Source organism: Gymnoscopelus braueri (genome assembly GCF_963280865.1).
Source record: "Gymnoscopelus braueri genome assembly, chromosome: 5".
In the NCBI taxonomy this organism is placed as follows: Eukaryota; Metazoa; Chordata; class Actinopteri; order Myctophiformes; family Myctophidae; genus Gymnoscopelus; species Gymnoscopelus braueri.
The window spans coordinates 52453276-52475980 of NC_137606.1; the positions used below are offsets into that span (position 1 = coordinate 52453276).

General features: G+C 41.4%; 1 protein-coding gene across 1 annotated transcript in view; it reads left to right on the forward strand.

The window, feature by feature from the left end:
- The window catches only part of LOC308086073 (exocyst complex component 3-like protein 2), a 94818-nt gene that overhangs the window by 64093 nt on the left and 8020 nt on the right, over window positions 1-22705 (forward strand). The window contains exons 5-11 of the mRNA XM_080429432.1: window positions 10146-10516; window positions 11917-12186; window positions 13992-14110; window positions 14318-14432; window positions 16144-16254; window positions 17854-17954; window positions 22289-22405. Coding sequence (XP_080285558.1) covers window positions 10146-10516; window positions 11917-12186; window positions 13992-14110; window positions 14318-14432; window positions 16144-16254; window positions 17854-17954; window positions 22289-22405 — 1204 coding nt within the window. The remainder of the gene's footprint in view (window positions 1-10145; window positions 10517-11916; window positions 12187-13991; window positions 14111-14317; window positions 14433-16143; window positions 16255-17853; window positions 17955-22288; window positions 22406-22705) is intronic.

The following is a 22705-nucleotide window of genomic DNA, read 5'->3' on the forward strand; positions in this document are numbered from 1 at the left end:
ATGTAGGTTCTTCCTTGGCCTGCTGGGAATGTGCGTGCAAAGTTTCACGCCAATCGGTCCAGCGGTGCCTGAGATGAACTGTTTACAGACAAACAGACAAACGGACAAATGGACAAACGGACAGATGGACAGGGTTGAAAACATCATCTCCAGCCTGTCAGAGATAATGAGAGTGTAATACAATTTGACTGTATAGTTTTCCCCCAGAGTTGTGGGGTTGTGCTGCAGTGAATAAAAGCCTGCATGTGGTTATCATTTTGATTGTTCTAGTTTCTTTTGGGTGGTATAGTTGTGGTTATAAATGCTTTTACTGTTTTGGGGATTGCACTTAGGCTTTTGGGAATGAGGTTAAGAGTTTCAGGAAATGCATCCAAGCGAGCATAAAACTGCAATCAGTGTTCTGTGGTCTAAAGCAATGTTTTCTAAAATGACGACACACTCACGCTTTGAGATTTGAACCGGGGGTCGCTCAGGGGTCTCGTAACAGCCCACCCCATTTCGTCTCGCCCCCCCCCCTGGAGGACCGGAGGTCCGGGGTGAGACATAGGGATTACACTTTCTGTCTGGGGCGAAGAGCAATCGAATCATGGTTAAAGTTTTTATAAAAAATATATATTTTTAAATTGATATCTCACACCTGAGAGGTGAGAGGGGTTAGGCGAACGCATCTGTGTAACCACTCTATCCATATTTTATACTTTTTAAAAAAATAGCAGATCTACAAGCTCATAGCGCGGCACCTATGCCGCGCTATGAGCTTGTAGATCTGCAAAAAAATAAAAAACTCTGAAAATTTGTGCAAATCTTTGAATATGTTTTAAAGCAACATTTTTTTACTCCGATCTGTGCTTATGGGGGGTCCCTGGAACAACATATTTTGAGATGGGGGTCCGTGGCCACGTACATATCATTTCGGGGGTCCTTGACATGGAAAAGGTTTGAGGACCACTCCTGATAATATAGCAACATAAGTTATTTCAAAGAACTATTAGGATTTTAGAGGACATTTGTAGAATCCCCAGAAGCAAAGATTTGAGGTAAAACGTTTGCCTTAAAAATATATATATATTAAAAGATTTGCTTTTTTTATTTTTTCAAAAATAGCAGATCTACAAGCTACGAGCTTGTAGATCGGATTTTTTTTTCTTTTACATAGGCTCTATGTACAGCAGCCATATTGGAAAGAAATTGGGTCTCTGTCTTACTTCCTTCACCGGCTCTGTTCCATTTAGTGTAGCACAGTGGTTCTCAAATGTTTTCATTTCAAGGACCCCCATATCTCTCAGTTACACACCCGTAAGGGGCCATGTGGAACCCCCTCAAGGAACCATGAGGGTCCCTGGACCACGCTTTGAGACCCACTGGTGTAGCAGAGTGTTTCCAGTGAGCCAACATGCACAATATCAGCACCCTGACTCTGCTTGACCAGTGGTGGAAAAAGTACTCAAATTCTTTACTTAAGTAAAAGTACCAATACTGCAAAATAAAAATACTCTGTTACAAGTAAAAGTCCAGAATTCAAAATTTACTTGAGTAAAAGTACAAAAGTATTGGCATCAAAATGTACTTAAAGTATCAAAAGTAAAAGTACTAAAATGTTTGAAAATAGCCGATCTACAAGCTTCGCGACGCGTTGTGAGCTTGTAGATCGGCTATTTTCAAATAGCCGAGGTATAAAACAGGGCAAAAGTGGTAAATGTATGTTTCATAATATCATAATTTATATCTGAAAAGTAACTTGTAACTAAAGTTCTCAAATAATTGTAGTGGAGTAAAAGTACAATATTTGCCTCTGAGATGTAGTGGAGTAGAAGTAAAAGTATTGGAAATTGGAAATACTCAAGTAAAGTACAAATACCTCAAAATTGTACTTAAGTACAGTACTTAAGTAAATGTACTTAGTTACTTTCCACCACTGTGTTTGACCAGAATGGAACAGAGCCTTCAGTAACACCTGTGAAGGAAGTACGGAAGAGGCCTGATTTCTTTCCAATATGGCTGCTGTGCATAAACCAAGACGAGCTTAGACTTGTCCATGTGGGGCGAGAACACGACTGTCTGCACAACACGTCTTGTCTTTCCCAGACACATCAGAACTGTCTGTCTATTGCCAGTGCTGCGTTTAGGTTGCTCTGGCAAACACGATAATCTTCATACTGCAGTGACTCCGTGTGGATCGGCTATTTTTGCCAGATGTTTGCCTGTTGTTAGCCTGTTATGCCCTATAGGGTTGATACTGCAACGTATCGTATACAGTGGTGGACAATGTCCAACTTGAGTCAAAGTATAGATACTCCTGGTCAAATATTACTCAGCTGTACAAGTGAAAGTTGCTCTGTCAGATTTGTACTTGAGTTAAAGTACTGGAGTACTTGCTTTGAAAAAAATACTTAAGTATTCAAAAGTACAAAGTACATTTTATTTTAAATACCAATACATTGCTGTATTGACATTTTTGACATTTACCAAACAAAATTCTACAATTTTAATAATGACAATAGCAGAATTACAAGCTCACAGCCTGTCACAACTATAGGCCTATTTGAAATAGGGCTTAAAGTGGTTAATGCATACATTCATGTACATTTTCCCTAACTGTAGTGGAGTCAAAAGTACAATATTTTTGAAATGTAGTGGCGTGAAGATCATAAGTATCCAACAATACAAATACTCAAGTAAAATACAGATACTCAAAACATGCATTTAATTACAGTAAATGCACTTAGTTACTGTCCACCACTGGCAACGTATGCCAGTTCTGCGTTAGCTTGTAGATCAGTTCTTATCAGCAAGCAACACTGTCGTATAGTTTAACGCTTATTTATATAGTTTAAATTCATTGTTTTTTAATCTGGTAAAGTTACATTTTAAAGCACTGATACACAATTTAGTTTTTATGTGAACCATAAAAATGAAAAATAAACCTGAATAAACCTTTGTATGGAATTTCTTAGATTTTTCTTAAATTTTTCCTAGAGTTTCTTAGATTTTTCTTAGATTTTTCTTAGATTTTTCTTAGATTTTTCCTAGATTTTTCCTAGATTTTTCCTAAATTTTTCCTAGATTTGTCTTAGATTTGTCTTAGATTTTTCTTGATTGACTGAACTTTCTTTCTTTGTAATCCTTGGAGATACTTTGAAAAAAGTCTCTCGACCCATACAAATGTGTCCGTGACCCAAAGAAGGGTCCCGACCCAGTGTTTGTGAAAGCGTGGTACTAGGGAGTATACATCCTATAATAGAGTCTTGACAGAGTATAGAGCAGGCCTGGTTCCAGCCAATCCCCTGGTTGGTGCTTTAACCGCTGCTAACAGGAAATTAATGAGCTCACAGAGGAGGTGGCCAATGACATCACTGGGAACCTTTCAACTTCCATCAATGGTTGTAGTGGTGATGGAGGACACTAGTCTGCCTGCCTGCCTGCCTGTCTGCCTGTCTCTCTCTCTCTCTCTCTCTCTCTCTCTCTCTCTCTCTCTCTCTCTCTCTCTCTCTCTCTCTCTCTCTCTCTCTCTCTCTCTCGGGGGGGCACAGCAAGATTGCGTAATCAAAGCCCTTCTGGGGAGTTTTTGGTTTGTGGTCTATGTATGTATAATGTTATATTATACGGTGCATTTATATAGCGCCTTCATCCAAAGTGCATTACATTCACCCATTCATTCACAAGTACACAGATATTCACACGCCGATGGCAGAGGAAACCATGCAAGGCACCAAAACCTGCTTATCAGGGGGCGGCCATAGCTGAGTGGTTAGTGAGCCCGCCTAGGGAGCCAGAGGCCCTGGTTGCCCCAGGTTCGATTCCAGGCCAGGCCAGCATATGTGTCGATGAAATGAAATTTGTCCCTGAGCAAGACTCTTAACCCCTAATTGCTCACAGGCCCTCATTGGAAACAAGACCGCAAGGACTTTCATGAACGACCTGTTAAAAGGAATTATCCTTATCCTATCCTTATCCTATCAGGAGCAATTCAGTGTCTTGCTCAAGGACACTAACTCAGGGGGAGCCGGGGATCGTACCGGGAACCTTCTGATGGTCAAACTGCTGCTCTACCTCCCGCGAGCCACTGTTGCTGTTTTACTCATACCTAATGCTTGAGACATTATTATCTCTCTTTTCTCATTACAGCATTTATGCATTGAAAACACAGGACCACAATGGAAACACGCCCTGGGCTTATTGGATTATCCTTTTAGCATTCTTTTGTATAAATCTGTGCCACTCTGTCACCACCTTTTTTTGCAAACTGTTAATAAAGTGTTCAATCAATCAAGCAACTGTTTGTGTCATGACACATTGTTAAAGGAGTAGTTCACGGAAAAAAAAGACTTATTTTCTATCAATTACACACCCCATGAAGCCTTGAATTCATGGAGATGTTTTTTCTTTTTTGTCGCATTCCTGAGCCACTAATTTGAGTCCCCTGCTGAGTCTAATATTGACCGACGACCCGGTCATCAAATTATTGGCCTAGAAATGCGACAAAAACAAAAAAATCTCAAGTCTTCACAGTGTGCGTATTAGAAAATAAGTCATTTTTTTGGGTGAACTACTCCTTTAAGTTGGAGACCAGTGCTAATTTGAACACTGTTGAATGGACAGTCAGTCAGCTCAGCCCCGGTCATGTCCGGACAGCAGTGCATGATGGTCGAACAAGTGACTCATCGTCTCTTTGTGGGACCGCGTTTCCCATAAGTCCCTGTGTTCCTGCCTCTGGCTGATGCCAGCTCCCTGTCAGCTGTGGAACTGCCGTCGGACCATTCACTCCCATGTGGGCTTATGATAGGCTTATTGTTCTGTAGGTTGGTGTTTTTAACTGTGTTGTTATTGCTGTTATTTTAGTTTTTGTCAGACTCTGGAGGTGACGGCCTATAATAGTGAATGTGGGTTGCTGACTGACTGACTGACTGACTGACTACCAGTGGTGTAAAGTAACTAAGTACATTTACTCAAGTACTGTACTTAAGTACAATTTTGAGGTATTTTTTACTTTAGTGGAGTGTTTCCGATTTCCAGTACTTTTACTTCTACTCCACTACATCTCAGAGGCAAATATTATACTTTTACTCCACTACAATTATTTGAAAACTAGTTACTTTGTAGATTTTTATTATTATTACAAAACTTACATTAACCACTTCAGCCCTATATACATTTCGGCCATTTGAAAATAGCCGATCTACAAGCTCACAATGCGTGGCGATGCGACGCATTGTGAGCTTGCAGATCTGCTATTTTCAAAAGTTTTTTTTATATATTTGAAAACTTGTAATGGGACATTCTGCATAAATGAGTACTAACATTTTGATGCCAATACTTTTATACTTTTACTCAAGTAAATGTTTGAATTCCGGACTTTTACTTGTATTTCTACATTGCAGTATTGATACTTTTACTTAAATAATCACTGTGAGTACTTTTTCCACAACTGCTGACTACTAACTGAATCACTCGCTCAGTCAGTCAGTCAGCCAGCCAGCCAGCCAGTCACTCACTCACTCACTCACTCACTCACTCACTCACTCACTCACTCACTCACTCACTCACTCACTCACTCACCCACCCACCCACTCACCCACCCACTCACTCACTCACTCACTCACTCACTCACTCACTCACTCACTCACTCACTCACTCACCCACTCACTCACTCACTCATTCTCCATTGTGAAAGCACACATAGAGGCCATCAGCAGTGTCACATGTAGCCCTGAGGCTCTACAACCTGTATTTACCCAGCCTGACTGTTATGCAGGCAGCTTGAAACGTTGGCCTTATTACTTTAATATGAAATGAGTGAACAGCAGCTTCGTTCACAGCTGCAAGACTGGTCATTGTTTTTAAAAGCATACAACTTTTCAAATAGAAAGATTGCACTTTTGACTCAGATACATTTGGAGGAAGGGACTCTTGGGACCCACATTTACAAAACTATATGAATTAACCCCTTAAAGGGATAGTTCACCCAAAAGATGACTTATTTTCTATCAATTACTGTACACACCCCATGAAGCCTTGAATTCATGGACTTTTTTTTGTTTTTGTCGCATTCCAAAGCCAATAATTCCAATAAGTCTCCGGTCATCAAATTATTGGCTTAGGAATGCGACAAAAACAAAACATCTCCATGAATTCAAGTCTTTTTTGTGATTTTGCACGTGCATGCGTCCACAACATCACTCTCACTCTCTCACACACACACACACACACACACACACACACACACACACACACACACACACACACACACACACACACACACACACACACACACACACACACACACACACACACAAACACACACACACTTTAACTGGATAATTACAAATACTGGCCTTGTAATTAAGTCCTTCTTCCAGCCACATTGTGAGCTAGCGCCATCTGCTGGCCATGCAGTGCTACTCTACTTGTGAGTACAATTAACCACATTATTCCATCTCAACTGTTACTGTGTCCACATTGAATGGACTAGGCTGGTCTATTTCATTGGTGAAAAGTAACCAAGTACATTTACTGTACTTTAAGTACAATTGTGAGGTATTTGTACTTTACTTGAGTATTTCCAATTTCCCATACTGTTACTTCTACTCCACTACATCTCAGAGGCAAATATTGTACTTTTACTTTTACAATTATTTGAACACTTTAGTTACTAGTTACTTTGCAGGTATGAATTGTGATATTTTGAAACATACATTAACCACTTCAGCCCTATATACATTTTGGCCATTTGAAATAGCCGAATTACATAAGCTCACAGTACGTCGCATTGCTATTTTCAAATGATTTTTATACATTTTGAAAACTTGTGAAATGGGACATTCTGCATAATGAGTACTTTCTACTTTTAATACCGATACTTTTGGACTTGTACATTTGAATTCCAGATTTTTATTTGTGACATTATTTGTTGACATCAGTATTTCTACATTGCAGTTTTGATACTTTAACCTAAGTAAAAGATTTGAGTACTTTTTTCACGACTGTGTGTGTGTGTGTGTGTGTGTGTGTGTGTGTGTGTGTGTGTGTGTGTGTGTGTGTGTGTGTGTGTGTGTGTGTGTGTGTGTGCAGGTGCGTGTGTGTGTGTGTGTGTGTGTGTGTGTGTGTGTGGGGAGGGGGTGTTATGATAATGAATGACAGTGGGGCTTCAGTGTGGGAACAGATCTTCCCATACTTAAAGCCCATGTGGTTTGCAAACGAGAGCTGGAATAATTTATCACAGATGAGGAAATGCTCTGATCACAAGCATCTGTCATCTCCTTCATTCTTCCGTTTGGATGGCTCAATTCTCAGCGCTCTCTCTCTCTCTCTCTCTCTCTCTCTCTCTCTCTCTCTCTCTCTACACACACACACACACACACACACACACACACACACACACACACACACACACACACACACACACACACACACACACACACACACACACACACACACACACACACACACACACACACACACACACAGAGTTCACTTCAATTCAAATATGCTTTATTGGCAGGACAAGGAATCACATATTTCCAAAGCATTAATAACATATAGTTAAAGCGCTTTGAGTAAGTTTGAGTACTTAGAAAAGCGCCATATAAATGCAATTCATTATTATTATTATTATTATTATATAGTTGCTGTCGGGCAGAAACCTTGTATCTCTTTTTTTTTTTATTATTATTATTGATGTATTTAATGCCCTTCTTTGTTGTACAACAGTGTCACACAAAAATAGATTGTTTTTCTTTTTTAATATATACATGTCAGGTGAAAAGTGGTCAAGTCTGGGTTTTCTAAATGTAGAACCAATGAAAGGTATTAACATAAGAGCTTGTGACTATAATAATAACTACGTTGGATCCGTTGGAACACAGTTTTTGGACATACAAGGTTTCCCCCTGATAGCAACGATATGATACAAAAAGCAACATGTCATCAACATACAATCCAAACCAGATAAGAAACAAAACAGATGTTATTTGAATGAACTGTGCCATAGTAGACTATAGTCCATACATGGGCAACTGGCGGCCCCGGGGCCACATGTGGCCCCCACCTTCACTTAACCCTTTAAGACCGGGGGACGCATCTGTGTAACCACTTTATCCATATTTTATACTTTTGGCTATTCAAAAATAGCAGATATACAAGCTCATAGCGCGGCACCGAGTGCCGCGCTATGAGCTTGTAGATCTGCTATTTTTTTTTTTCATCGTGTTTTTTTTGTGCAAATCTTTGAATATATATCTATAAAGCAATTGTTTTTTACTCAAATCTTTGCTTCTGGGGGTCCCTGGAATTTTTTTTTTTGAGATGGGGGTCCGCAGCCAAATACATATCGTTGTGGGGCTCCTTGACACTGACATTAATATTATAGCAACATAAGTGTTTCAGAAAACTGTTTTAAACTGATTTAGAAGACATTTGTAGAATCCCCAGAAGCAATAACATTTTAGCTAGAAATGCTCGCTTTAAATATATATATATTCAAAGATTTGCAACATTTTTCACAATTTTTCAAAAATAGCAGATCTACAAGCTCATAGCGCGGCACTCGGTGCCGCGCTATGAGCTTGTATATCTGCTATTTTTGAATAGCCCAACGAAATCTAAAAAATGACACACAGATGCGTTCTCAGGTCTTAAAGAGTTAAATCTCTGTGTTGTTATTCATGTCCTCACTGTTTTGCCCGATTCACTGCATTCTTTGCTATTTTTTCAATGTTGTTTTATGCTTTTGCTCTGCTTTTTTGCTTTATTGTTAAATTATTTGTACTTTTTATGTAATTGTATTCTTGCTCTGTAAAGCACTTTGAGCTGCATTTCATGTCATGAAAGGTTATTATTATTATTTAGGGCCAGATAGCATTGAAGTTTACTGTGGGCTTTCGGTGCTTCAATCCAATAGGTTTCATCATTATGTTTTTTGCTTGATTGATAACTTGGTTGGGTGGGATTTGTGGAGGAATGATGTCACTGTCCCGAGGCTGGTTGTTATTGGTGTTAGTAGTGTTAGTATTGTTAGTAGGGGCTGATGTTAGTGTTCTAAGCCAGTGGTTCTCAACCTTTTCAGGCTGCGACCCCCCAAAAATAATCATATTTGAACAGGGGACCCCCCACCCTGACAAGCACTTGGAATTGTGCGAGTCGAGGCATTACATTTTGTCTGACTAGGTTCCACAGATAAATATTGTGAAAATAGATTGGCTATTGTTGCCTCTTTTATATTATTTGACAATTCGGCCAATGTTTGACCAGTTTTTCTAGGTATTAAAAAAATCCTTAAATTGTCTCTTCACTGTCAACTGGGGACCCCCCAAAATCATGTGGGGTCCCGACCCACAGGTTGAGAACCACTGTTTTAAGCGTCAGGACCAGTTGACTGAGGGGACTGGCTCTTGAGGGCTTTATACTGATACGATATGGGGTCACTAATGTTAAGTTGTTTTGGAAATCTAATTGATAATTAGATTTTCAAGTTGATAGGGTATTCCCTAATTCCCTGCAACAAAAAAAAAGGACTTCTTTACACCTGTAAACCAGTGATGTGACATTAAAGGTATCATGACATTCATTTTCACTTTTTTTTATTTTCAATGTTTTATTTGGGGTTTTATGACCTCAATTACACCCAAAAAACCTGAACTTAGAACATTCAGTGGATTTTCTGTGGTCTGGGGTTTTCTGAATAATTAGGCTGAAAAGTAATCTGAGCTTGGCCCTTCGACAGTGAGGTCACAGTCGATTAATCCCGCCCACTCTCCTCCTCGCCCCTCCCCTCCCCTATCCTTTCCTTTGGGGGGGGGCGGAGCAGAGGCGATGATTGACAGGCAAAATCCCTCACCAGCGACACCCGCAGGCAAAGATTTCTTTTTTCATTGCAGTTGAAAAGGCTTTAGAAATGTGAGAGAAAAACACCTGCCATGGATCACTGGAATGGAATTTTCACTTAAAACTTTTTGTACACTTTTGAAGGACCAGGACAAAGACTTTGAATGTGGTGTAAAAGTGAATGTCATTAAACCTTTAAAGATGATTCTGATTCTCTCTCTCTCTCTCTCTCTCTCTCTCTCTCTCTCTCTCTCTCTCTCTCTCTCTCTCTCTCTCTCTCTCTCTCTCTCTCTCTCTCTCTCTCTCTCTCTCAAACACACACACAGTGTTAGAGATCTTACAGTTGGTGACAAAGCGGGATCTCTTCCTGGCCGACACCCACATCCTGGAGCTGGAGCAGGAGTGTAACGAGGCTCTCACCGTCGTCGCCGCGCCAACAGGGCCCGACGGGGCCAATAACCCTCCTCCTCCGCCTCCGTCGTCGTCGACGACGACGACGGCGCACGCGGAGGAGGCCCTCGGTCCCGCCGGTGGGAGGGACGGCGTTCTCAGTCCCGCCGGCGGGAAGGACAGCGGGCGTCGTAAAGCCAAGGACGTGGAGCTGCTGTACGAGGCCCTGCAGAGGGAGCTATGGAGCGTGGTGAGAGAGTCCCTGAGGTCCCCTACGGCAGGACCCAACCTGGGACTGGTGGTACAGGTGAGTCCCTACCAGTGGTGGAAAAAGTACTCAAATTCTTTACTCAAGTAAAAGTACCAATACTGCAATATAAAAATACTCTGTTACAAGTAAAAGTCCAGAATAAAAAATTTACTTGAGTAAAAGTACAAAAGTATTGGCATCAAAATGTACTTAAAGTACCAAAAGTAAAAGTACTAAATATTTGAAAATAGCAGATCTACAAGCTCACAACGCGTCGCATCGCGACGCGTTGTGAGCTTGTAGATCGGCTATTTTCAAATAGCCTAGGTATAAAATAGGGCTGAAGTGGTTAATGCATGTTTCATAATATCATAATTTAAATCTGAAAAGTAACTAGTAACTCAAGTTTTCAAATAATTGTAGTGGAGTAAAAGTATAATATTTGCCTCCGAGATGTAGTGGAGTAGAAGTAAAAGTATTGGAAATTGGAAATACTCAAGTAAAGTACAAATACCTCAAAATTGTACTTAAGTACAGTACTTAAGTAAATATACTTAGTTACTTTCCACCACTGGTCCCTACCTAGGGTGGGCCCATAGACATATAACGGTAGACGTCTCCTCCGGCTCTGAGGCGTCTGTATCTCGGGCGCCATTTTGGAAAAAGCTTCCTGACTACTGACCAATCACAGCACGTCCTTTTCCCGGGAACTTGGCAGAATCTAGTTGTATAAAAATATAACAGGATATTTTTATACAATTTGATTCTGACAAGTCCCGGAAAAGACGCACTGTGATTGGCCAGTAGTCAGGAAGCTTGTCTTCTCCAAAATGGCGGCCACTATACAGATTGCTCCAATGAGGTATCTAGGTTTCTATATCTATGGGTGGGCCTATTTAAGTAAGAGTCAAGATATGTTTATTTTTACTTAAAGGGATACTTCACTTTCACATAAAATAAACATTAAAAATAAATATTAAAAAAAAATGAAAGAAGTTATGGCAAAATAAAGGCCCCCTCACACATTAGTAGGACACTCTAATGCGTGAGGGGGCCGTGATTTTTCCATTACTTTTTTCATTTATTTTTAATATATTTTTTAAATGTTTATTTTATGTGAAAGTGAAGTATCCCTTTAAGTTAAAGTACTTTTACTACTTTTACCCTTGTTTAGGTCGCGGTCACGAGTAAATATACCCTTTTTTGGTTTCCTACATAAAAATAATAATATATATATATATATATATATATATAGCCTCATCAATTAAAAACAATTCCAATTTTTTTTAAAAAGTATTGCATTAATTAAATCTAAAAATCTAATAATAAAAATACATATATTATTTCTTTATAGATCTGCTATTTTCACTAGCTTGGGTCCCGGGAAAACGTCTTAATAATTTCTCTAAAAAGTTTGAGAACGACTTGCTCTCTAATGTTACCGTTCTCTCCTCCAGGTGCTCCAGCAGGAGGAGCAGGCGGACAGGGAGTGGGCGGTGAGCGAGCGAGCGGCCCCCGGGGGCCCCCGGCCCCGCCAGCTGAAGCAGCGGTGGAGGGAGGCGGTGGAGCAGGCCGCCGACGGCTCTCTGCCCTCCCACAGGACGGAGCTGGTGGCCGGGGAGCTGAGCTCCTACCTGGACCGCCTGAGGGCCAGGACCGTGGATGACCTGGGGGCGGCCAAGAGGAACGTGGTGCCCGTCTACCCCGAGGACTACACACCGTTCCAGGTAGGGAGGGGAGCAGGCACGTGCACACATAGAAATGAAAGGGGGCTTGAGCACCTGCCCTTTTACCCGTCGGTAAAAAAAAGTGCCCTCTACAGACTAGAGGGCACTTAGTCCAGACTCAACTGCCCCTAGCGGCCTAACGGTACCTAGCCCGTGTTATTAAAGAAAAACGGGCGACAATGGCCAAAACTTAATCGAAAATCTGTGGTCGAAAATTGGCAAAAGTGGCCGTTTTCAAGACGTTTTGGCCATTATCTCTCGAATGGAAGGTCCAATCTGCTCAGTTCAAATCTTGTTGGATGCGTGACTTTGAGGACATTAAGTACGCTATGACACCTTTTAATTTTTGGGGGTTTTCGGGCCTACAAGTATGGTTATCGGGCTCGCCGGCAATAGGTGCCCTTCTGAAATTCCAGCCCCTGCCTCTCCAAATCCCTCTGCACGTCCCTGGAGGGGAGGAGGGAGGAGTACCGTTCCAGGTAGGGAAGGGGGGGAAAGAGAGGGAGGGAGAGAAGAAGGAACATAGTGCCCGTCTACCCCGAGGAGTACACACCGTTCCAGGTACACGGGAGGGAGGTAGACAGAGAGGGAGGGAGGAAGAGGGAGGGAGAGGGAGAGGGAGGGAGAGAGACAGACAGACAGACAGACAGACAGACAGACAGACAGACAGACAGACAGACAGACAGACAGACAGACAGACAGACAGACACTATAGATATATGTGAGTGATAGGGTGTGCAACAGTGCCATCTTTTGGTGACAACATTGTTTTCACAAACTAAACATATGAAGACAAACATGAATGTATTATGGTTTAAACTCAACTCATTATGTCTCACATTGAGACCTGAAGCCATGAGCATAATACTGTCGCTGGAAACCTTGTATCTCCATACTTCCACTTTTGTAAATTAAATGCACTATTTCGTACAATAGTAAGTCACGCAAAAGTAGCGTACACAGCTACATATAGTGTGTGAGTGTGTGCGCACGTGCGCGCGCGTGTGTGCTTTATAAATATTGAACCAATGAAAAGCAACAATAACTACATTGGATCTTGGAACACAGGTTATTTTTTCTTCTTTTTTGTACTGAAAAGTAATGGTTGGCTTGGACTCCACCTTGCAACGACAATATTGCCTATATCAAATAACTACTATTATATTTAAGTTGCCTTATATGGCTAATAAAAAAGTATATCTTTTTTTGCCTTATATGGCTAAGAAAAAAGTACATATTCTTTTGGGGGCACGGTGGCATAGTCGGTAGCGCTGTCGCCTCACAGCTAGAAGGTCCTGGGTTCGATTCCCGCCGGGGATGCTGTGGGCGCTGGGGGCGTGTTCTCTCCTCCGCGTCATCAGTGCCCATACCCTAGGTGGGGTTGGCGAAAGGGCCTTTCTGTGTGGAGTTTGCATGTTCTCCCCTATTGTAGGTACCCTCACAAAAACAAGCAGTAATCCTGGTCACTATACACCTCCCCCTGGCTAGACGGAACTGGTTGGAATAACGTGTTCCTTCCACGCGCTACGTCCAACCAGGGAAACTCTCCCCTGTCAGGTGACAAGAAGGTCAGTTGGCTCTCATGCATTGAAGGAGGCATGAGCTCGGCCCTGGCCTCCCTAGGTTGGCAGAGGGAAGGTAGTGCCCAGGATTACATAGATAATTAGCACTGGGTGTAAAAAATGGGATTACAAAATTATAAATAATAATAAATAAATACAAGTATTTGCAATTTTTTATATATATTCTCCTTTGTAAACTCCTAATAGCCAGCATTTTTATGTGACCTTTGATCTTTTGTCCAGGTGTACGTCCAGAGCTACCACCAGGCAGTTGCTAGGCGACTGCAAGCCATCACAGACGACCAGCTACAAATCACTGACATCTACAGTCTGCTAGACTGGCTGTACAACATCTACAACAGGTACGCCCACCACGCACGCACGCACACACGCACGCAGAGACATGTTGGGGACAGTGTGTAGTAAAAGTTGTGTATTTTGTCATTTCTCTACAGAGACGTGTTGGGGACAGTGTGTAGTAAAAGTTGTGTATTTTGTCATTTCTCTATACAGGGACGTGTTGGGGACAGTGTGTAGTAAAAGTTGTGTATTTTGTCATTTCTCTACAGAGACGTGTTGGGGACAGTGTGTATGACCAGTCCGTTCAACCGCTCCCAGTTAACCCCTCTGTTGCCAGCGGAGACGGTGGACAGACTGGAGCTCGACTGCCTCAACTCTGTCAGGGTGAGACACAAAACAATATCTCACAATGTAAATCTGCAAAGCAACTTTTAGAAAGTAGAAAATATTGAAAAATGGAACTACTCAAATAAAGTAAAAGTATCTTAAAGTAACCTGAGTAATTGGGCCTCATTCACTAAGCTGTTCATAAATTTCCGACTATATTAGAGTGTCAAGTGTGGTGTATATTTCCTAAGTCCTGACGATTGTGCGAGTGCGATTCATGAAAGGGGGTGCAGAGCCTTACTCCTAAATGTTTATCCCACGATTTTGTAACCCCATTTTTTACACCCAGTGCCAATTATCTATGTAATACTGGGCACTACCTTCCCTCTGCCAACCTAGGGAGGCCAGGGCTGAGCTCATGCCTCCTTCAATGCATGAGAGCCAACTGACCTTCTTTTCACCTGACAGGGGAGAGTTTCCCTGGTAGGACGTAGCGCGTGGAAGGAACACGTTATTCCAACCAGTTCCTTTCCCCTCCATCAGGCGCCCCGGCTGGCCAGGGGGAGGCAGTATAGTGACCAGGATTACTGCATGTTTTTGTGAGGGTATTAACTACCCTAGGAGACACAGGGAGAACATGCAAACTCCACACAGAGTAGGCCCTTTCGCCAACCCCACCTAGGGTATGGGCACGGGGGTGCAGAGCCTTGAGCAGATCGCAGGTGTATCTCATGATGAATCCCAGCTGATCGGAGTAATGGACACAGCTAGATTCCATCCATACTGTAGCCTCATCAGATGAAGCGTTCATGTGATGTGGTCAATATTTTATTAGTGCGACATTTGTGTTGGCAGGATAGTCCAATGAAAAATAATAAAAAATCGGTTTGAATTTGCATCATGTCTATAATATGCATCCAAGCAATAGATCGTTTAACATACATGTACATCTTTTTCTTTTCTGTGATGACAAATGCTGGGCACATCATAATTTTCTTTTTGGGTGGTTTGGCACTATTGTGATTGATTTTGCAATAAGCCTAATAACACAGGCTATCTAATAACAGATACGCAAGGTTAGAGGCATATAAGTCTGTCCCCGAGCAGAGTGTGTAAAGTAACTAAGTACATTTACTCAAGTACTGTACATAAGCACAGTTTCGAGGTATTTTTACTTTACTGGAGTTTGCCAATTTTCAGTACTTTTACTTGTACTCCACTACATCTCAGAGGCAAATATTGTACTTTTACTCCACTACAATTATTTGAAAACTTCAGTTAAGTTATTTAGTTTAGTTGTAGATTTTGATTATTATTACAAAACATACACTAACCACATCAGCCCTATATATATTTTGGCCTTTTGAAAATAGCCGATCTACAAGCTCGCGTCGCGATACGGCGCATTGTGAGCTTGTAGATCTGCTATTTTCATTTTTTTTGTTAACGCTTTCTGCATAATGAGTATACTTTTGGTACTTTAAGTAAATTGTTATGCGAATACTTTTGTACTTTTACTCAAGTATTTTTTAAATTCTGGACTTTTACGGAGTATTTCTACATTGCAGTATTGATACTTTTACTTAAGTACAACATTTTTGTACCACTGAGTTTGAGTGTATGTCAGTCAAAATCCACACACAAAAAAGTGAATGAATCAGACGTGTGGAAAGGCGTGGATTTGTGCAGAAGTACAACCTCCGTGCAGACCCAAGCTTAGTGAATGAGGCCCCATGTACTTACTGTAACGTTCTACCTCTGTTTCCAGGCTAAGGTGACCACAGAGCTGTCTCAGGTTTTGGACGAGGAGGAGAAGAGATGGATGGAAACGCTACATATAGAAGAGTACCACATCACACTGGCCAAGACTGTTATACAGGTATACACACACATGCACTCACGCACGCACGCACGCACACACACACACACGAGCGCACAATCTGGGTAGGCCAGGCACATTACTCTTCATATACAAAAAGCTGCGGTGTGGTTATTCTTTTACATAAGAGTAACAATTGACGTTTGGAGAGTACTCAACCCAAGAACGAGAGATTTCATCTTTTTTATCTATACTTCTATCAGAATATGGCGACATATTTGCACCTATGTAGGTAGAGGAGACCTAAGGTCACTGCTAACACCCATTCTAGTTATCATGAATTTGGCCCATGGTCTAGCTCGGCTATCTTCAAGACCTGGCATTCTCGAGGGCTTAGAGTACTGGGTGATTTATTTAAAGATGGTGTTCTGATGTCGTTTCAGCTAATCTCTCAAGAACAGATTCTGCTCTCCGCTTGAATCTGTCGGGGGGGGGGGTTCGTCATATCGCTTACGCACTGGCCTACAAGTGGCCGTGCCTTCAGATCAGGAAGCAGGCCGCGCTTTACCCAATCAAATGTAGTGGCCGGGATTTACGTGTCCGTCGATCCTTCCCCACTAGAAACAAACCGAAACTCATTTAACAATAGCGTCCTCGGAGCAGACAAAACCACAGAAAGATATTCACATTTTAACTTGCTCTTTCATCACAGAAACAAGTGGGCTTATAACCAAAACGATCCATGTTCTCTGGGAGAAGTGGTGTTAGTGTTCCGTGTAGAAATATTGTTAGTGGGAATGAAAACATAGTCGCACCACCGGAAGTGAAAGGCTGAAGGCAGACCAAAACCCCGGTTTCCTTGCATACGTGTGCTACGTCGACTTCCTCCCAGAGCCAAGTGAGATAGTAAAAAACAGCAGAGGGCGCTGTTTTTCCTTTTCATTTGGCGATGGGTTCCCAGATTGGTTTCAGCAGCTACAGACGCAATTCAATCTCCCTTTTTTGGTTTTCTGCAAACACGTCACTATATTAATTCATTAAGTTTGCCCTACCACTTGGATCCCTTTATTGCGAACGCAGCGGAAGGAGGCGTGCCGAGACACCCAAACCGTGCTCGGGTTGTGTGTCTGTGTGCAGTATTGTGTGCACTGCCTGTGTGCAGCCGCGCCCCCATGTGACTCACGCTCTCATTGGCTGCTGACAGATCTCAGAGTAGAGTGTGACTGTGGCTGAAGTCCGCCTGCCCCTGGGTGACTAATTACACTCCTCTGAGAGAAATATAGCAGCTAATATAGCAGCTACAGTCAAAAATAACAGAATTCCATGTCATTTGTGCATATTTCAGGCCGGATGGCAAGTTGAAAACGCCTTAGTTTGAGGACAGTTTGAGATTTCTTCTTGCTTATTGTTATTTTCGAGCTGCGTTCGCTTCCCGCGTTCGCGCGTCTTACTTGTAACAAAGCGGAGGATTTCTTATGTAAACGTAGTGATGTATCACACTTTATCTCATCCTTCTATTCCTTGTTATACTCACTGGACTCCCTGGAGGTACACTCCTTCCGCAAGTGGGAGAACGATTTTAACAATGAATATATCGAGGACGACTGGCAAGAGGCCATTGACTCTGTTCAAAAAGTTTTGTGTGTGTGTGTGTTACAGAGGTTGCAGGTAGATTTGGAGCGGTCGGCAGCCATTAACAGAAGCCTGGGCTCCAGAGTGGCTCAGTGCAGCCTCAATGGACTAGCAGACTTTCTATACAGGTACACACACACACACACACACACACACACACACACACACACACACACACACACACACACACACACACACACGCACACACGCACACACAAGCACACACACGCACACACACACACACACACGCGTGCGCACACACACACACACACACACACACACACACACACACACACACACACACACACACACACACACACACACACACACACACACACACACACACACACACACACACACACACACACACACACTGCAAAGCATTGCAGGCTTGTAGATCTGCTATTTCTGGTGAGATTACAGTAAGTGTAGAAGGAAACAAGAGCAGACCAACAACAGAGGTAACTCAGGGACTTTTCACAAAGTATAGAGGGTTTAAAGGACCATTTTCAACGTATCTTCATGTACATGGTCCTCACTAATGCTCATGATAAAATGGTACCATTTTCTTCTACTCGGTCTGTTTCATAGGAGGCCTGTAGACACTTCAGAAACCCGCCTACCAGTGACATCATCATTTGGCAGTTTTTTTTTTTTTTCAAACAAGATTTCACAATTTGGTTTCATGTTTTATTAACGCGAGAACAATGGCTTCCATTATAGCATGCCAACTTTCAAGGAATAGAAAGCCTGCAGTTTCTATCAGGAGTTGAACTGAACTCAATTCTACTGGACTGAGCCATGTAGAATTGATTGCCCTCACTAGAAAAGTCTGTCCTCAGTGCCCAGGTTTTCCCCATCCCGAGCCAAATATGACGCAAGGGGACTTTTGAAGGGTCTATGCCGAAAATAGGTTGCTTTATTCGGATACATACGTGTCACTGCCCGCCCCTGCCGGTTCTCTGAATTAGAGAAACGCCCATACAGGCGTGTAGGCCAGACTCACTCCTGAAAACAAATGAAAATGAGTTTTCCGGAGGGAGGGGTTTACCCAGGCTACGGTTGCCTACCCATGGCCGCACAACTTTGGCAGTCATAGCCACTTCAAAATATTAACTTTTCAAAGAATGTTAACTCATCTTCCTAAAGGAGAATCTGAAAATGTCAATGACAGTTGTAAAACTTGTTATTTTAGATTCAAATAGTTTTATTTAGTTATTATTCAAATACAAATTACTGCTCAATAGCCTAACAATGAATAATGATATAACCATCAGTGCTGAAAAGAATATATGTTATAAATTTTGAAAATCGAATAGAATCGTGACCTTAAAATCGGAAGTCAAATCCTGGGTATCGTGACATCCCTAAGCATTAGTGAAGACCAATTATATGAAGATAGGTTGAAAATTGGTGAAGTCTTTAAAGGGATTGTAGGCAAGTTCAGAGATTAAAAAAAAGATAAAAACTGTTGTCAAACACCGCCCCTCCACATCATTATATAGTGGCTGATAGAGGGGAAAAAATGCAAAATATATATATATATATATAAATATTTTTTAAAATTTAGGCTTAATGTTGCCTAGAATCCCTTTAAGTGGTTAAACGTTTCAATGGTAGCAGATAATTGGAATTTGTAATAAATTGCTTCCTTAACTGGATTGTGTTTCCTTGTCTATCTTTTAGGCATATCATTGAGTGAGTTTTTACTGTATGTATTGCTATAGTTGCTTTGAATGTTTGTTTCATGGTGTTTGCACTGTAAATGCTGCTATCATGGCCAGGCCTCCTTCCAAAAACACATCTTGTTGTCTGAACATCGTTAAATAAAAGTTTAATTAATATAACACACACACACACACACACACACACACACACGCACACGCACACGCACACACACGCACACACACACACACACACAACCTGACCAGTCCACATTAGAACATGGAATCAAGCGATGGTGCGATGCTGCTTTAGTCTCTTTGAGTTCATTGCTAAAGTTGGAGTTCTGTTTATTGCATGTTGTCTGTTCTACTCTATCCTCCTGGTCAAGTGCTGCAAACAGTAACAAGTGACTGTATTCATGTGTAGTGGTGGAAGAATTATCTCTTATGTTTTACTTAAAGGAGCACTTCACCTACTTTCAACATCAGAGGTGGAAAAAGTACTCAAATTTTGCACTTAAGTCAAAGTAATTACTCCATTACAAGTCCGGAATTAAACATTTACTTGAGGAAAAGTACAAAAGTATTGGCATGAAAATGTACTTAAAGTACCAAAAGTAAAAGTACTCATTATGCAGAATGTCCCATTTCACAAGTTTTCAAAAAAAAAAATTACTTCTGAAAATAGCAGATCTACAAGCTCACAATAGTTCGCATCGCGACGCATTGTGAGCTTGTAGATCGTCTATTTTCAAATGGCCGAAATGTATATAGGGCTGAAGTGGTTAATGTATGTTTTGTAATAATAATCAAAATCTACAAAGTAACTAGTAACTCAAGTTTTCAAATAATTGTAGTGGAGTAAAAGTACAATATTTGCTTATCAGTGGTTCTCTAACTTTTTCATGTCAAGGACCCCCAATATTATATCTATTTTGCCACCGATAAAAAAAAAGAAAAGAAAAGGTTGTTCCAGGGACCCCCAGCAGTGTTAATTTTGGCGACTAAGACCAAGACTAAAAAGACTAAGGTTTTGATATTTAGTCGACTAAGATTAAACATTTTCAGAAGAATGGGACTAAAACTAAATGGTGTGTTATTCAAAGGACTGAGACTAAGACTAAATCAGAATTTGCTGCAGTGTAATTGTTTTTGACTAAGACTAAGACTAAAAGACTAAAAGACCAAAAGACTACGGTTTTGATATTTAGTCGACTAAGACTAGACTAAGCCTTAACAATTTCAGAAGACTAAAATAGGACTAAAACTAAATGGTGTGTTATTCAAAAGACTAAAGGTCCTTACACACCGGGGCGATTTTTTTCATGCGAATAATAGTTTTTTTTAAAAAACCTTATAAAGTCAATGCAAGCTTCCACACCAGTCCAGAGAACGAGTCCGAATTTTGCGTATATTCGCATATTCGCCGGTGTGTAACCGCCTTAAGACTAAATCAAAATCTGCTGTCAAAATTAACACTGACCCCCAGAAGCAAAGTTAAAAAATAATTACAACAGAGTGTTTCCACATTTGTTGTATTGCTACTTTAGAGGGGGGGGGGGGGGCTTCTTCCACCTCTTCTATGAAGAAACAGTTGACACTGTACAGGTTTGGTCTGTCCTGAAGTGATGTGTTTTTGTCCAATCTTAACATCTCTTAACACGAACGGCCGCTAAACGTTTGCGGGTGTTTATGTTTAATTCACCACTGCTCTCATTAACCATGAGCACATTGTGCTGTCTGGCTCTGGACTCTACTTAGAGCCTTCTAGCTGTTATGTATTGATGCTATGTGATGTGGTTTGTGTCCTAGCTGTTATGTATTGATGCTATGTGATGTGGTTTGTGTCCTAGCTGTTATGTATTGATGCTATGTGATGTGGTTTGTGTCCTAGCTGTTATGTATTGATGCTATGTGATGTGGTTTGTGTCCTAGCTGTTATGTATTGATGCTATGTAATGTGGTTTGTGTCCTAGCTGTTATGTATTGATGCTATGTGATGTGGTTTGTGTCCTAGCTGTTATGTATTGATGCTATGTGATGTGGTTTGTGTCCTAGCTGTTATGCAAGGGATAATCAATGGGGAGCAGGTCATTATTGAGAAATAAACCCAGACAGGGTGATGACCTTCCATCCATCCATCCATCTTCAACCGCTTATCCGGAGTCGGGTCGCGGGGGCAACAGTTCCAGCACAGAGCTCCAGACTTTCCTCTCCTGAGCAACATTAGCCACTTCCGCCTGGGGGATCCCGAGGCGTTATCCCAGGCCAGTGTGGAGATGTAATCCGCCCATCTGGTCCTTGGTCTGCCCCGGGGTCTCCTCCCAGGGTGATGACCTGCAGGGGTTTATTTCTCAAATAATGACCTGCACCCCTTTGATTGTATCCCTCTTATTACATGGCTACTTAATTAATAAAGAAATTAATAAATTGACCCAAAATGTCATTGCTTACGGTAATGAAAGTAGTCCATTAATTTATGCCAGGTGCGTCTCATAAAATATTATTAATATTTGGTTACTGCATTGTGTATTTCTCGCTTCAAATGATTTCAACGTTAGTTGACATTGTGTGTTTGTTTACATAGCTGCCATATTGGATACGGCACAAAATCAAGCAGCGCAGATTGATATGAGCAGGTGCTCTGAGGCTTTGATTAGACAGCGGTCTGTTATCGAGTCAAGCAGTCTGCAATAACAGACCGCTGAATTCAGTGATTGACCAATCAGAATCAAGCATTCAACCAAGCTGTGTAATAAGTATGGATGGTATGTGATGTGGTTGATGTGATTGTTCAGTTTCCAGCGTAAGGTGGAGATGTTCCACGAAGGAATGCTCAGTGGCATGTTTGGAGACAACGAGGATGGATACCGATCTAAAACCATCGCTCTGGTCAACTGCTGTCCCCCGTTCAGGTACCAACACACACACACACACACACACACACACACACACACACACACACACACGCACTTGTGCAAACATGCACATTAGAAACATGTTTATAAACATTCAGGGTTTGTTTACAAACATGTTTATAAACATTCAGGGTTTGGTTACAAATATGTTTATAAACATGCAGGATGTGTTTACAAACATATAAACATTCAGGGTTTGTTTGTAAACATCCATAGTTTGTTTGCAAACATGTTTATAAACATTCAGAATGTGTTTACAAACATGTTCAGGGTGTGTCTATACACATTAAGGGCTTG